General features: G+C 53.1%; 1 protein-coding gene across 7 annotated transcripts in view; it reads left to right on the forward strand.

Moving 5' to 3' along the window:
- Nucleotides 1-1,358: 1,358 nt before the first annotated feature.
- The window catches only part of si:ch1073-396h14.1 (disintegrin and metalloproteinase domain-containing protein 10), a 177,162-nt gene continuing 161,841 nt past the window's right edge, over nt 1,359-16,679 (forward strand). For 5 of the 7 annotated variants that reach the window (XM_052037890.1, XM_052037886.1, XM_052037887.1 and 2 more), the window contains exons 1-4: nt 1,437-1,650; nt 5,643-5,793; nt 8,129-8,247; nt 13,251-13,409. In XM_052037890.1, the coding sequence (XP_051893850.1) occupies nt 1,557-1,650; nt 5,643-5,793; nt 8,129-8,247; nt 13,251-13,409 (523 nt within the window). In that variant the 5' untranslated portion in view covers nt 1,437-1,556. Of the gene's footprint in view, nt 1,651-1,768; nt 1,820-5,642; nt 5,794-8,128; nt 8,248-13,250; nt 13,410-16,679 lie in introns of those variants that run through there. The other 2 variants (XM_052037889.1, XM_052037891.1) reach the window with 2 other exon arrangements.

Below are 16,679 nucleotides of genomic sequence, written 5' to 3' on the forward strand. Positions count from 1 at the left end.
CCGCGGACCCTGGCGCGGGGGCTGAAGGAAGCTGCAAGATGTGGTCCAACTGACCAGCTCTGTCTCCCGATGAACCGCCAAACACCACCGGAACCCACCACCATCTCAGAAGCAAGAACCAGTGCTTGAGACATCACCTGCCGGAGCTCTGGTGTCTGAGATCAGAGCCAGGAAGGACTGAAATTTGGCATCTCCCCTTTGACCTTCACCAACTTTTACCGATGCAACATAGAAAGCATCCTATCTGGATGTATCACGGCTTGGTACGGCAACTGCTCTGCCCAGGACTGCAAGAAGCTGCAGAGAGTTGTGGACACAGCCCAGCGCATCACGGGCACCAGCCTCCCCTCCTTGGACTCTGTCTTTACCTCTCATTGTCTTGGTGTAGCAGCCAACATAATCAAAGACCTCACCCACCCGGGACATTCTCTCTTCTCTTCCATTGAGTAGAAGATACAGGAGCCTGAGGGCACGTACCACCAGGCTCAAGGACAGCTTCTACCGCTCTGTGATAAGACTATTGAACGGTTCCCTTATACAATGAGATGGACTATGACCTCACGATCTACCTTGTTGTGACCTTGCACTTTATTGCACTGCACTTTCTCTGTAGCTGTGACACTTTACTCTGTACTGTTATTGTTTTTACCTGTACTACATCAATGCACTCTGTACTGACTCAATGTAACTGCACTGTGTAATGAATTGACCTGTACAATCGGTTTGTAAGACAAGTTTTTCACTGTAGCTCGGTACAAGTGACAATAATAAACCAATTCACAAGATCACAAGACAAGGGAGCAGAAGCAGGCCATTCGGCCCATCGAGTCTGCTCCAAGGAAAAGGAAATAGAAATGGGGAATGGGGAATGGGGGAAGAAGAAGCAAAAAAAAAACTATTCTAATCCCAATTACCAGGCTTATCCCCATATCCCTTGATATCCTGACTATTTAGATATCTATCTCTCTCCTCCTTGAACGCCCCCACTGATCTGGCTTCCACTGCTGTACGTGGCAAGGAGTTCCACAAATTCACCACCCTCTGGCTAAGTACCAAGGGAGCCTCGGACCATGCTGCTGACTCAAGCTTTATGAGGAAAGGAGATGCAGGAGTCTCGGACCTCACTGAGAAGATGACGGCAGTGGTCAATGAGATCGCACGAGTCGCTTTGGGCCGTGGGCCGAAGGGTCTGTTCCATGTTCCCAAACCAGACCTTTGCCTTTCTGCCTGATACCTGGGCTGCCGGCTACACACCGGGGGGGGGGGGGGGGGGGGGGGGTGACCTGTGGCATTTCTCCTGCTGTATTCCACCGGTGCTCTGCGCTCAGGGAGGTGGCAGTCACTAGATCAATGCATGTGGAGGGTGACGGGCCCCGGCAGCCGGCGCGGGGTGGGCGCGTCCCTCGGCACGCCCGTGCCTGCTCTGGGAAGGTTCCTCCTTCCTCCACCGCTGGGAGCCTGACTGCACGGTGCCCACCCCCGTCCCCCCGTGGACCACCTGGTGACATCTCCATCCCCTGACACCGGGACGTCGGCTGCAAGGCGCTCACACTCTGATGGCGGAGTTACCACTGAAGGCCATGAGAATATTCCTCACACTCTTCCCTTTCGTTGTCTCTGCGACTTGCCGGGTTCCTGGAGCATTGCCGGGTAGGAGACGTTCTGTGGGATTTCACGCTGACTTGGTTCTGTGGGACACGGGAGATTCTGCCGCTGCTGGAATCTGGAGCAAATGGAATTGAAGGGTCTCCGCTCTTTACTTCCCTCCACAGATGCTGCCCGACCTGCTGAGTTCCTCCAGCATTTTGTGGATGGTTCTGTAAGAGACATTTGCAAACCTTCCCCGAGCACAGCTGCACAGAGACCTGCTCAGCACAGGGAGTGAACAAGTTTCATCAGGACAGCAAGCAGCCGGGAAATTCTTTCCTGGATTTGTTGAGACGGCTGGCGTTTCGTCCTGAGACGGTGTTGGGTTGTGTGAGCTTCTCTGTGCCTCAGTGTAGAAGGCTGGAAAGGGAAGGAAATCCATCCGAAATGGTGGGGTTTGAAACGGAGAAAAGCAGCAGAGAGAGTCAGAGACAGCCTTCCTCTCGGGCAGCTGTGTGCGGGAGCGGCCACTTCCCGCTTCACCACACGGCAGACAAACAATAACAATGCGGAATAAAGTGTCACAGTTACAGAGAAAGTGCAGCGCAGGCAGACAATAAGGTGCAAGGCCATAATGAGGTAGATTGTGAGGTCAAGAGTCCATCTCATCTTATAAGGGAACCGTTCAATTGTCTTATCACAGTGGGGTAGAAGCTGTGCTTGAGCCTGGTGGTATGTGCCCTCAGGCTCCTGTATCTTCTGCCCGATGGGAGAAGAGAGAATGACCCTGGTGGGTGGGGTCTTTGATGATGTTGGCTGCCCTACTGAGGTAGTGAGAAGTGTAGACAGAGTCCACGGAGGGGAGGCTGGTTTCTGTGATGCGCTGGGCTGTGTCCACAACTCTGCAGTTTCTTGCGGTCCTGGGCAGAGCAGTTGCCGTACCAAGCCGTGATGCATCCAGATAGGATGCTTTCTATGGTGCATCGGTAAAAGTTGGTGATGGTTGTCGGGGACATGCCACATTTCTTCAGCCTCCTGAGGAAGTAGAGGCGCTGGTGAGCTTTCTTGGTCATGGCATCTACGTGGTTGGACCAGGACTGACTATTGGTGGAACTAAGCTTTCATTAGTTATTTTATTTTATTATTTTTTATTTTATTTACAGCGTAGTAACAGGCCCTTCCGGCCCCACGAGTTCACGCTGCCCATTTTAAACCCAAATTAACTGACCCATACGTCTTTGAATCTGATTTTATTCTTTTTGATATACCTTCAAATTGACACCTGAAGCAGTTAAAAGTCAGGTTGGGAACAGAAGGTTACGATGAAAAATCAGTGCCCTAAAACTTAGCTCAAAAGATAGAGGCAAATAATCATGAATTCCTGTTGACTCAATTTAGGTGAAGGAGAAGTGTTATTCTGAAAGTATCCAGGGCCCTAGTGAGACTGGCCCGGGACATAGTGTACGGAGCTGTCTCCACACCCGCAGAGGATGAGAGAGTTGGGGCAGTGAAGGTTCACTGCACTGATTCCTGGCAGCTGGGTTTGCAAGTGGACGGGTTCAACAGACCTGCCCAGGACTCTGAAGTTCAGGAGATGAGGAGTGATTTACGGATCCTTATAGGCTGACAGGTGAGAGAGAGGGAGGTGTTCCCTCCCCGGCTGGGGATCTTTCAGGACAAAGGAGACGCCTTTCGCCACAAGGTGGTGAATCTTTCAAATTCTCCATCCCAGAGGGCTCAGGGCGCTCAGTCGTGGGTTCAGGATGTGGAGGGGATCGAGGGACGTGGGGACAGTGCAGGAAAGTCACGTGAAAGGATCATGGACCAGTGACGGTCAATGAGGTTGGTGCAGATGGTCGGCATGGATACGTTGACCTGAAGGGCCTGTGCTGTCCTGTGTGGTTCTATCTCATTAAATTAGGAAGTGGGCAAGAAGGGCTGAGTGGCCTCCTGTTGCTTCTGTTCCCTGTCTCCCCTTGACCTCCCCTCCGCCTCCTCACTTCACCAACCCCCTCCCCTCCACCTCCTCCTCCCCATCCTCCACCTCCCCCACCTGCCCCTCCCCTCCATCTCCCCTCCTCCACCCCATCCCTCCACCTCCCCCTTCCACTCCCCCACCGCCCCCTCCCTGTCAGCCTCCTGCACCCCCCAAAGTGGCGGACAGCAGAGGTGGTACCGTGTGTGGTGTGTGTGCTGAGTGAGGAGGTGGACCTGAGCCCCTGATACAGGTGAGGCTGGAGGTATGGGACAGGTACCTGCTCACTGTGCAGCGGGAGGAGGGAGGGGGAGAGGGGAGAATGAGGGAAGGGGAAGGGAGGGGGAGCAGGGAAGAGGGAGGGGGTGACACACTGCAGTACTGTCTGGAGTGGCCGTGGTCGGAATACTGATGCGGGGAGTGGTATACACATCATATGGCAGTGGCAGGGGTCCAGAGACAGGATACAGGTGTATACAGGTGTGTACAGGTTAGTGCATATGTATACAGGTGTGTATGGGTGTGTACAGGTGTGTATGGGTGTGTATGGCAGTGTACAGGTGTGTACAGATGTTTACGGGTGTGTATGGGTGTGTACAGGTATGCATGGGTGTTTGCAGTTGTGCACAAGTGTGTACAGATGTGTACAGTTGTATACAGGTGTGTATGGGCCTTATGGGTGTGTACAGGTGTGTACAGATGTGTACATGTGCGTGCAGGTGTTCACAGGTGTGTACAAATGTGTATGGGTGTATACAGGTATGCACAAGCGTGTGTCAGTGTGTACAGGTGTGTATGGGTGTGTACAGGTGTGTATGGGTTTGTACATGTGTGTATAGATGTTTACAGGTGTGTACAGGTATGTAAGGGTGTGTACAGGTGTGTACAGATGTGTACGTATGTGTACAGATGTGTACAGGTGTGTCCGGGTGTGTAAAAGTGTTTACAAGTGTGTACGGGTGTGTACAGGTGTTTATGGGTGTGTACAGGTGTGTATGGTTGTGTATGGGTGTGTCCAGATGTGTATGGGTTTGTACATATGTGTACAGATGTTTATGGGTATGTACAGGTATGTAAGGATGTGTACAGGTGTGTACAGATGTACAGGTGTGTACGGGTGTGTACAGGCGTTTACAAGTGTGTACGGGTGTGTATGGGTGTGTACAGGTGTGTACAGATGTGTACAGGTGTTTACAAATGTGTACGGGTGTGTATGGGTGTGTGCAGGTGTGTATGGTTGTGTATGGGTGTGTCCAGGTGTGTACGGGTTTGTACATGTGTGTACAGATGTTTACGGGTGTGTACAGGTATGTAAGGGTGTGTACGGGTGTGTACAGGTGTTTACGGGTGTGTACAGGTGTGATTCAGAACATGGGCATTGAGAACAGGGAGGAGAGCTGGTGAAGGCACCGATAGAACAGGATGCAGGGAGTCTGCTGTGGGGAGAGTTCTGGGGTTTAGACCCAGTGCCAGTGGTGAAATATATCCCTCATCATCGCTGCAGGTACCTCCCAGAACTGCCACCCCCCAGCACGGTAGGACGATGTGTGACGTGGGGAACCTGCGGGTGGTGGCGGGTCGAGAGCTGCTGGTCCGGCCCTGCAGAGGGACTGCAGCACTTTCTGCAGGATGCACGGGACGGGTGCCACCAAGTGACTGCTTTGTCCTGATGGTGTGAGGCTTCGAGAGTTGTTGGGGCCACACCCACCCAGGCAGGTGGAAAGTGTCCCATCACAGCCCTGACTGTGCCTGGTGATCGCTGGGCTCAGGGTGGGGTTACACCATCAGACATGTGGGGGACCATGGGTCTAACACCTCTCCTGTCCTCACACACACTGGGAAAGGTGCAGAGGAGCAGCTGTGGACAGATGCAGGGCACAGCTGTGGATAGATGCAGAGCACAGCTGTGTACAGGTGCACGGCACAGGTGTGGAGAGATGCAGGACACAGCTGTCCAAGGAGACCAGGTACGGGGTGGGTACACATCAGACGGTGGGAGTCGGTTAAAGGTGCAGCTACGAAGTGTGTTTTGCCTGTAATTCCATGGACGTCCGTAAGGACCTTTCTGTCTGTCCCCCAGGTCCGACTGGATCCGGTCCCATCCCTCTCCTCAGGAGGTACGAGGCTCTGTGGTATGACCGGGACTCCTTGAGCCGGCAGCAGGAGCGGGTGAGGCGGTCTCCACTGGAGGACGAGCCAAGGGTCCGGCTGCAGTTCACTGCTCATCAGAGGTAGCCCCACCTTCCACAGGGCTGGGAAGGGTGGGCTCTCCCCGGGGGCTGCTCCCAGGGAGGCGTCGGAGCGAGTCGGAGTTAGACGGAGTCACTGGCAGGGTCACCCTGGCAGAACATTGCAACTGCTGCCCCTGGGACTGGGACCCACCCCCTCCCCACCCCTGCACCCCCTCCCCTGCATCCTCCCCACCCATTCCCACCCCTCACCACCCCTCCCCACTGCCCCCAGCACTACAGCTGCCCCAGCCCCCTCCCCATTGCCCCCTTCCCATGGACCCCTCCCCAAAACCCACCCCACCCCAACCCTTCCCCCTGCATCCTCCCTCCCCCTCCCCACCCCTCCCCACCCCCCCATTGCCCCTTCCTATGGACCCCTCCCCACTCCCCGTCCCCCATCCCCCTCCCCACCACCCCACCACCTCCCAATACCACAGGAGAGTTGGAAAAGTTCACCTTGTTCCAGGGTTGCCCACCCCCACAGATGGCGGATGCCATTCAGGGTATCTGCCTGCTCTGTCACCCTCCCCCTCCCACCTGCCCTCCACACTGCCCCGTCCCCCTCCCACCCTACCCCCTGCCCCCTCCTACCTCCCATGCTCCCTCCCCACTGCCACTCCCCCTCCTGCCCTCTCTCTATTGCCCTTTCCCCTCCCCCCTCCCTCCCCACTGCCCTCCCCCTCCCACCCCACTGCCCCTCCCCCCCTGCCCCAAGCCAAGCCCAGCACCCATTCACCACCCCAGTCTCAGACAGCCACTCCCAGGCCTGGCTCCTGTGTTCTGTGGCCGGCCCCCGGGGAGACTGACTGACCACTCCGGTCAGTCCACTGATGACCACTTCCCTTCAGTGCCTCCATCCCCAGAGCCCCCACTGAACCCTGGAATGGTCAGACGGTCAGCACAGCTCGGGCCCTGCCTGGAGCCTGAGGTGACAGAGGTCCCAGACCAGGACCCACCATCTCCACTCCACTGAGGATCCAGGTCTCTGGGGGCCGTGCAGCTGTGCGGACAGAGGTGCCAGAGTGCAGCTGCACCAGGACTGCCCACCCAGACCGTGTCCAGGGCCACGGTGTCCACCTCCCATCCCACCCATGGCTGAACTCTGACCGTGCCTGGTGGTCACTGGGGGTCAGGGTGGGGATTGCACGGCAGACATGTGGGGAGCCCTGGGTCTAACACCTCACACACATTGGGAAAGGTGCAGAGGTGCAGCTGTGGACAGGTGCAGGGCACAGCTGTGGACAGATGCATGACAGATGCATGTTTTCCCTGGAGCGAAGGAGGCTGAGTGGTGACGTGACGGCGGTTTATAAACTCATGAGGGGTGTAGCTAAGGTGGACGGTCACAGCCTTTTTCCCAGGGCAGGGGGAGTCTAAAACTAGAGGGCAGAGGTTTAAGAGGGGAGAGATTTAAAGGGGACCGAGGGGCAGAGAGCAGGGGTTATGTGGAGCAAGCTGTCGGAACAAGTCGTAGAGTCATACAGCACGGAAACAGGCCATTCAGCCCATCTTGTCTGTGCCGACTGTGTTGCCCAGTGAGTTAGTCCCACCTGCCCACGTTTGGCCCACAGCCCTCTAAACCTCTCCTATCCATGGACTTATCTAGATGGCTTTTAAACATTGCTAATGTGCCCGCCTCAACCACTGTTTCTGGCAGCTCGTTCCAAATACGCACCACCCTTTGTGTGAAGAAGTTGCCCCTGATGCCCCTTGTAAATCTCTCGCCTCTGATCTTAAACCTCTGCCCTCTTGTTTTTACCAACCCCTCCCTGGGACAAAGACTCTGTGCTTTCACCCTGTCTGTGCCCCTATCAGATTTTCTTTCAAGATTGCCTTGGGTGTTTTCCATCGACCCGAAGGTTCAGACAGAGTCACCGCTGACAGTGAATGAACCTGCTCACTGGAAGCTAGGAGTCAGCTCCAGCTCCCAGAAACAGAGCTGACATTGTGCAACGTTCTCTGGGTCACAGTCTCCTTCCCGGGGCCGAGATCTGGGGTTCACATCTGGGGTGAGCGGCTGAAGCAGCAACCAGGAACATACTCAGGCAGAGGTCAGGGAGCTGGGTGAAAGGAGGGGTCCACGAGGAGGTGCTGGACGGATGGACAGGAGTTACTTGTGTCGAGCAGATGTCCCTGTGGCAGCGGTGGGCAGGTCTCTCCCCAACACTCCGTGCATTGGTGCTGATACCCAGGGAGTGGGTCTGCTCCTGCAGCAGGGTGTGGGGAACCCCTGCTCTCTGACGGCTGGTGCCTTGGACTCCATTGCATCAGTTACACAAACCCGGGACTAATGGTGAATGCAAAACTGAACGAACAACTTACATTTTTGTTTCAGGCAATTTCATCTCCAATTGAAAAGGGACTCAAGTATGTTCACGGAAGATTTTAAAATTAAAACCAAGAGTGACCAGAAATACGGAGACCTGTCACATATCTACTCTGGGGAGGTGCAGGGTAAGTCCTGTCCTGTGGCTGCTTCATGTACACCCCCCGAACCTTCACATATACCACCTGAACTTTCACATACACCCCCGAACTTTCACATACACCCCCAAACTTTCACATACACCCCCTGAACTTTCACATACACCCCCGAACTTTCATACACCCCCGAATTTTCACTTACAACCCCCAAACTTTCACATACACCCCCTGAACTTACACGTCCACCCCCTGAACTTTCACGTCCACCCCCTGAACTTTCACGTACACCTCCTGACCTTTCACATACACACCCTGAACTTTCACGTCCACCCGCCGAACTTTCACATACACCCCCTGAACTCCTCTCCTGTGTTCAGTTACAGAGCCTCTGTAACTGTAATAAAGCCATGGTTAACTTGTTAATCCAGTGAACAGTTCTTTGCCTGGACATTACAGACCGAGGTATTAACAGAAGAACATTTAAGATAAGATCTAGATAAGATAAGATAAGATCTTTATTAGTCACATGTACATCGAAACGCACAGTGAAATGCATCTTTTGCGTAGAGTGTTCTGGGGGCAGCCCGCAAGTGTCGCCACACTCCCAGCGCCAACATAGCACGTCCAGAACTTCCTGACCCGTACGTCTTTGGAATGTGGGAGGAAACCGGAGCACCCGGAGGAAACCCACGCAGACACGGGGAGAACGTACAAACTCCTTACAGGCAGCAGCCAGAATTGAACCGGGGTCACTGGTGTTGTAAAGCGTTGCGCTGACCGCTGCACTACCGCGCCTGCCCGGCTTTCAAGTGATGTTCCCTTTGCCTCCTTTTTACCACAGAAGCTGGTAAATGTTACTTTGTGGTTTAACGGGGCAGAATTTATTTCTGAATGTAACATGTGAGAATGGATTGTGATTGAAGGGTGTCAAATGTTGTTCCTTTGTTCAAGAAAGGGAGTAGGGATAACCCTGGGAATTACAGACCACTGAGTCTTACTCCAGTGGTGGGCAAATCACTGGAGAAGATTCTTAGAGAGAGGATTTATGGGCATTTGGAGAAGCATAGGCTGATTAGGGACAGTCAGCATGGCTTTGTGAGGGGCAGGTCGTACCTCATGAGTCTGACTGAATTCTTTGCAGATGTGACAAAGCACATTGATGAAGGTAGAGCAGTGGATGTGGTGTACATGGATTTTAGTAAGGTGTTTGATAAGGTTCCCCATGATAGGCTCATTCAGAAAGTCAGGAGGCATGGGATCCAGGGAAACCTGGCTGTGTGGATTCAGAATTGGCTCGCCCATGGAAGACAGAGGGTGTTGGTAGATGGAGAGTATTCTGCCTGGAGGTCAGTGACCAGTGGTGTTCTGCAGGGATCTGTTCTGGGACCCCTGCTCTTTATGATTTTTATAAATGACTTGGATGAGGATGTGGAAGGGTGGGTTAGTAAGTTTGCTGATGACATGAAGGTTGGTGGTGTTGTGGATAGTGTAGAAGGTTGCTGTAGATTACAACAGGACATTGATAGGATGCAGAGCTGGGCTGAGAAGTGGTTGATGGAGTTCAATCTGGAAAAGTGTGAAGTGATTCACTTTGGAAGGTCAAATTTGAAGGCAGAAAACAAGGTTAATGGCAGGATTCTTCAGTGTGGAGGAACAGAGGGATCTTGGGGTCCATGTCCATAGATCCCTCAAGGGTGTCACGCAGGTCGATGGGGTTGTTAAGAAGGTGTATGGTATGTTGGCCTTCATTAGTCAGGTATTGAGTTCAAGAGCCACGAGGTGATGTTGCAGCTCTATAGAACTCTGGTTAGACCACACTTGGAGTATTGTGTTCAGTTCTGTTCGCCTCATTATAGGAAGGATGTGGAAGCTTTAGAGAGGGTGCAGGAGAGATGTACCAGGATGTTGCCTGGATTGGAGATCATGTCTTATGAGGATAGGTTGAGAGAGCTGGGGCTTTTCTCTTTGGAGAGGAGGAGGATGAGAGGTGACTTGATAGAGGTGTACAAGATGATAAGAGGCATAGATCGAGTGGACAGTCAGAGACTTTTTCCCAGGGTGGAAATGGCTAACACGAGGGGGCATAATTTTAAGGTGATTATAGGAAAGTACAGGGGGGATATCAGAGGTAAGTTTTTTACGCAGAGAGTGGTGGGTGCGTGGAACGTGCTGCCGGGGGTGCTGGTAGAGGCAGATACATTAGGGACATTTAAGAGACTTAGATAGGCACGTGGAGGGCTATGTGGGAGGGAAGGGTTAGATTGATCTTAGATTAGGTTAAAAGGTTGGCACAACATCGTGGGCCGAAGGGCTGTATTGTGCTGTAATGCTCTATGTTCTATGATATCAGACCTATCTCCTCATACACTGCTCCTGAACCAAAGCTATGAGATCCCTTGGGTGAGGTGATAACTTCAGAAAAAAAAAGAGAAAAGTCTTGGGAACTCGTCTCCAGCTCTACTAAGCAACCAGAACAAGTCCGCACCCGTCGATGGAGGTGATTCCTGTTCCAGCCAGACACAGGCGGGGCCTCACTGCAATTGGAGGAGGTTCACTCCTTGCACCACTTACACCGGGCCTCCGTGTGTTCCCAATGATGAAGCTGATGTCCAATGGGAATGTCCAATGGGTGTTTGATGGTCAGCATGGACTTGATGGGCCAAAGGGCCTGTTTCAGTGCTGTATCTGTCCACAACATCTCTCCACTGCCTGCCTGGTAATCTCCTCCTGTGGCAGAGCTCAGGAGAGGCTGACTGAGTCGGGGCCTGGTGGCAGGTACCTAAATGAGCAACACACAAGATGCTGCAGGAACTCAGCGGGTCAGGCAGCATCTGTGGAGGGAAATGGACAGTCGACGTTTCGGGTCGAGACCCTAAGTGGTGGGGATGTGGGCATGGCAGGGTATGTGATATTGGTTCGGTCCCTGGAGGTCCCGGGGCAGGCCGTGTTGGGGGCACGTTCCCAGTCCCCAGGTGCCAGCTGTAGGTACCTCAGGTAGGGCAGGGAGCACTGCTGCCCGCCAGACCAGGAGCTTGTGCCAGGCCTGAGGTCTGGATCTCTGACTACCCTTCTGAAACCCACCATCACCCTCAACGTGCCCGCACGGCTTTTGGTCAGTTGAAGAACAGGGCAACATATAACTCAGTAACCCTTCACAGTCCCTGGTCCTGACCAAAGACAGAGCTTTGATCCAAATATTAAGCCAAGGTTAAGGCCAACCCTTCCCTGACCCGACAGAGACCTAACCAAGGGTATGAACGTGTTGGGGGGGTGGTGGACGGAGACAAGGAAAGGGATGAACAGCTCATGAAAAATATCATCGGTCTGGGTGAACGAGGAGGACTTGGAGACATTGGCCGAGTCACTCAATCACATGAAGTGCAATGGGGAACAAATGGTGTTTTAATGCAGCCCAGAGGTGGAATAAATAGGCCACACAGGGACGTGGTCGGTCGATGTGCAGTGCTCACTCCAGGACATGGTCTCAGGGAACCTAGTGCTGAGCAGAAGGGAGATGTCCTGCATCCATGCTATTGGAGGAGATTGTCTTTTGGTTTGTTGGAGAGTGACTTGGAGCAGATCTCGCTGTATTCCCAGGTGGGACCTCAGCGTGAGTGGGACATTCATGGCTCGAGGAGGTCCCACTGGGCCAGCAACAGGACCAGGAGTATGCCCAAGGCAACGTTGACTTGCCAGAGAGCACAGAAGCAGCGCGGTAGTGCAGCGGTTAGCATGATGCTATCACAGCGCCAGTGACCCGGGTTCAATTCCGGCTGCTGTCTGTAAGGAGTTTGTACGTTCTCCCCGTGTCTGCATGGGTTTCCTCTGGGTGCTCCGGTTTCCTCCCACATTCCAAAGACATACGGGTTAGGAAGTTGTGGGCATGTTATGTTGGCACCGGAAGCGTGGCGACACTTGCGGGCTGCCCCCAGCACGTTCTTAGTAACATGAAAAGATGCATTTCACTGTGTGTTTCGATGTACATGTGACTAATAAATGAATATCTTATCTTAAAAGGGTTTTGTCTGGAGAGGCTCCAGACTGAACCGTAGCCGGGTCCTACACCCTGTGCTGCTGGGAACACTCAGCAGGTCAGGCGGCATCTGTGGAGAGAGGAGCAGAATTAATGTTTCAGGTCAATGAACCTGGGCTCAGGCTGAGGGTTCCATCCCAATTTATTTTTTGGAGTTTCACTGTTGACCACGGGAATGTGCTCAGTAAAAAAATCCTGAAAAAGTTTGACATTCCGTATGTTCCTTCCTGAGCCTCCCTCTAAAGATAACTTCTCATTTTGTTATATAAAATAATAACACGTAGATAAGTGAACAGAGCTGACTCACCCTGTACACATTACTGAAACAACACACAGTCTGCTGGAGGAACTCAGCGGGTCGAGCAGGGGGGGAGAGGAACTGTCGACGTTTCACATCAGAGTTTCGACCTGAAACGTCGACAATTCCTTTCCCCACACGGATGCTGCCCGACCCGCCGAGTTCCTCCAGCAGATCCCAGCGTCCGCAGTCTCCTGTGTCTCCACATTACTGAAACTTGCATTTCATTTTCTGGGCAGTGTACTGTCCCTGCCTTTGACACAGTGTTCAGGATCAGACACTTCAGCTCTGCCCCTTTTTCCCACCATGGACAACTGATTAGGCTGTTCGATGGCGAGGTGATTGGAAGATGAGGCTTGGTCTGATCTAGCAACACAGTGGCGTCATAAATCACACACCCAGCGAGTTAACTGATGGCAGGAACGCGTGGAGTGTGGGAGGAGGTGAGGTTGTGGTAGGTGGAGAGGAGTGTGGGAGGAGGGTGTGTGGCACTGGCTCACTGCCTCTGGGCTGTGCACTAACTGTCCACCCCGTGGTTCCTGTGTGATCTGAGGTTATGTACGGAGTGAGTGACGGAATGCAGCCATCAGTGGGTAAGACAGTCCCCACACAATTAATCCATTGTCACCTCAACCCACTGTTGAGCTACCACAAGATGTGGCCCAAGTTACTTGACTGAGGTGCCCTCCTTTCTACAAACAGGTGAGAACGGTTCCTATTGCCATGGCTCCATCATTGATGGCCGATTTGAGGGGTTTATTCAAACCCAGAAGGGCAGATACTATGTGGAACCGATGGAGCGATATGTCCAGGGGGAGAATCCTGCCATCCATTCCATCATCTACCACCAGGATGACGTTGGTGAGTACTGACGGGACGTGAGTGTCTCTCGGACCACAGTCAGCCTGTGAGTGCAAGATGGGGCAGCAGCTTGTTTGAACTCACGGCTCAGAATGTTCGTTGACCCCGGGCACTATTGTTTACAGGGTGCAGCACATAGAACTTAGGAAGGAAGCAACAGCAACATCTCCCAATAAAAGCAGGATAATTCCATCAGAAAAGGAGAATGGATTCCACATGGATTATATGTTTCAATATAACCAGAGGGTTTGTACCAAGTTTGATGGACAGCTGGATCACCCAATCGCTTGCAGTCTGTCTGGAGTCACATCGTCCTGCTTGTGCGGTGTGGATGTTGACGGAAGGACCACGTTATGGTCCAGCCCAGCCTCCTCCAGTGTGGACTGCTGCTTGGCGGTGGGTCTTGCCGAGTGCTATAGTACACAGCGGTCAGGCTGAGGGAGGGGCAGGATATTCCCAGGGACAGATGGAGTATGTGGATAAGTGCAGTGCTCCCATTGGCTGGCCATTCTGGGCCCTGGGGTCAGTGAGCTCAGATAGAACTGGGATTGTTCCAGCTTTGTGGGAGATTTCAAGGATGTTGACAAGTCCTGAGATGTTGGTCATGTCAACAGGATATGAGTCAGTGTTAAATTAGTATTTGCAAAAGATTAAACTTGCTCTAACGTTCCAAAAACATTGGATGCCAGAAATTCTTCTGTGTGTTATTTTTCTGTGTGACTCACAGAGTAGTTCATCCTAAAACCCAATCGTTGAACTCAACAAGGTCTCTTGTAATGAATCAGCTCATTTCCAAAATGTGTTTTGAGTCTTCTGTGCTCATGGTGCACAGCTGCACAGTTCACAGCTGCACACGGTTCACACCTGCACACAGTTCACATCTGCATGATTCACACCTGCACACAGTTCACTTCTGCACACAGTTCACATCTGCACAGTTCACATCTGCACACAGTTCACATCTGCATGGTTCACATCTACACTGTTCACATCTGCACAGTTTACATCTGCACAGGGTTCACACCAGCACACGGTTCACACCTGCACACAGTCCACATCTGCACACAGTCCACATCTGCACACAGTTCACATCTGCACACAGTTTACATCTGCACACAGTTCACATCTGCACATGGTTCACATCTGCACATGGTTCACATATGAACGTAGGAAGATCATCTCAGTGTCAGCAGGAATAAAGCCGCCCCTCAGACAGGTGAGGGAGCTGGGGGCAGCCGTCTGCTCCAGTGGGAGAGAATCTGCCCACACACACTTAGTGAGGCATCACAGGGGATGAGCAATGCCAGCAGCTGCCACATCAGTGTGACCTATCTGTGCACGCTAGAATGCTTCTTGCCCTCAGTGGTAATGTGTCAACATTACTTGTGCCTTGAAGATTATTTATAACAAAGTGAAGTCAGATAATAAATGAACAGAGAATGGTGACACTTTTCCTATTATCCAACATCTGGTGCTGTTGTTTTGACCACAGTGTGAGTGGTTTCCATTGCCCTCACTAACTCACTACCTCACCGCTCTCCTCTGAGACTTCGGTCTGGCTGCCAGAAGGCTGCTCCTCTCAGTGACCCAGCACAATCTTTCGCCCCAGAGTCAGTGAAGCAGCCTAGCTGGGCTGGCAGTGGGCATGTGGGCGTATCAGCGAGAGATGCCGGGGGGGGGGGGGGTGGTGGTGAGGGGCTATCAATGTGCTGAGCCCACACGCCAGTGGACTGGGTGGACACTGGTGTGATGATCTATGGCACCCAGACCCTCCCCATTGCTCCACCCTCCTGACCCCGAGCTGGCGGAGCCTGGGTGACTGGGGGAGTGGGGGTCTCCCTCCTTCCTCACTCCTCCCCGCTTAGGCAGCTCCTCCGATGAGGGGGTGCGAGTGTCGGGGTCCAGCTCCCTGCTCCAGCTGCAGAGTACCTGCTCACCCTCAGAGAGCTGCAGCTCCTGGTGGGTCCACCCAACCACCCCACACCCACTGAGGGCAGCACCTGCTCACCAGGAGCATCTCGCTGCTCCCTGGGGACAGAGACCAGAGGCAGACTGCAGCTGGCTAGCGCCCAGTCTCTCCCTGTGATCGGCATCTTCCCACCCTTCTCCACGGATCCCTCTCTGCACCACCTTGGAGCTGGCGCTGGGCTCCCTCTGCTCAGCCTACACTGGGAGGAGAGGTGCACCTGTAATCTGCACTCACAGCGCACGGGGGTTCCCCTGACAGGAGACCAGAAACAAAACCAGGGAACGCTGGAAATGTTCAGCTGGTCGGGCGGTAACTGTGGAGAGGGAAGCAGTCAGTGATTCTGGTCCCACACCCTTCCACAGGTTTGCCACACGAGGAGAGATCGAATTGATTTGTAAAGAAAAACATGGCTATGACTGGGGACCTTTGAAGAAGTGTCTGGCAGGGTAGATGTGGATGTGGTGTATTTAGATTTTAAGGGGCTTTAGGTAAAGTCTCACGCAGGAGGTTGGTCAACAAGGTTGGAGCGCTTGGAGCGTGACTGACACTTGTTACGGGACATTAAATGAAGAGTTGGAGTAAAAGGGTCCATCTCAGGTTGGCAGGCCCGGGGATGGGGCATGGCCCAGGGATCAGTGCTGGTGTTCAGCTCGTCACCACTGATATCAACAACTTGGCTGGAGGGACAGATGGTCTGATTTCCCAGTCTGCTGACACCTCTGTGAACAGGGAGAAGCTGTGTGAGTAGCAGGGCAGATGGAGTACAATGTGGGAAATATGAGGCCGCGCACTTTGTTGGACACAACGAAAAGCAGGGTACTGTTTACATGGTGAGAGATTGGGTGGCGCTGATGGACGAGGGAAGCTGTCGTATTGTACACAAGTCACTGAAGATCCACAGTCTGATGTAGCAAGGTAGGCAGGTGGTACGTGTGCCCTCACTGTGAGAGGATTTGAGTACAGGATGAACGGTGACTCACTGCAAGTGTACAGGGCCTGGGGGAGAGCACACCTGGAGTATTGTGTCAGTTGGTCTCACTGGTTGCAGGGAGAGTGGGTACAGTGTATGAGCACACATTGAGTAGGCTGGGACTGTATCCTCTGCAGTTTTAAAGTCAAAAGTCGAGTTTATTGTCACCTGCACATGTACATGTACGTGCAAGTACATGTGTGCACGGGTGCAGCAGCATCACGGGCACAATGAGAGGAGATCTTGCTTATAAAGTCCTTCCAGGGCTCATCAGACTGGGTGCAGTGAGGATGTTTCCCCGGCCGAGGAGTTCAGACCCAGGGGTCACCGT

Source organism: Pristis pectinata, chromosome 24, assembly GCF_009764475.1.
Source record: "Pristis pectinata isolate sPriPec2 chromosome 24, sPriPec2.1.pri, whole genome shotgun sequence".
Taxonomy (NCBI): Eukaryota; Metazoa; Chordata; class Chondrichthyes; order Rhinopristiformes; family Pristidae; genus Pristis; species Pristis pectinata.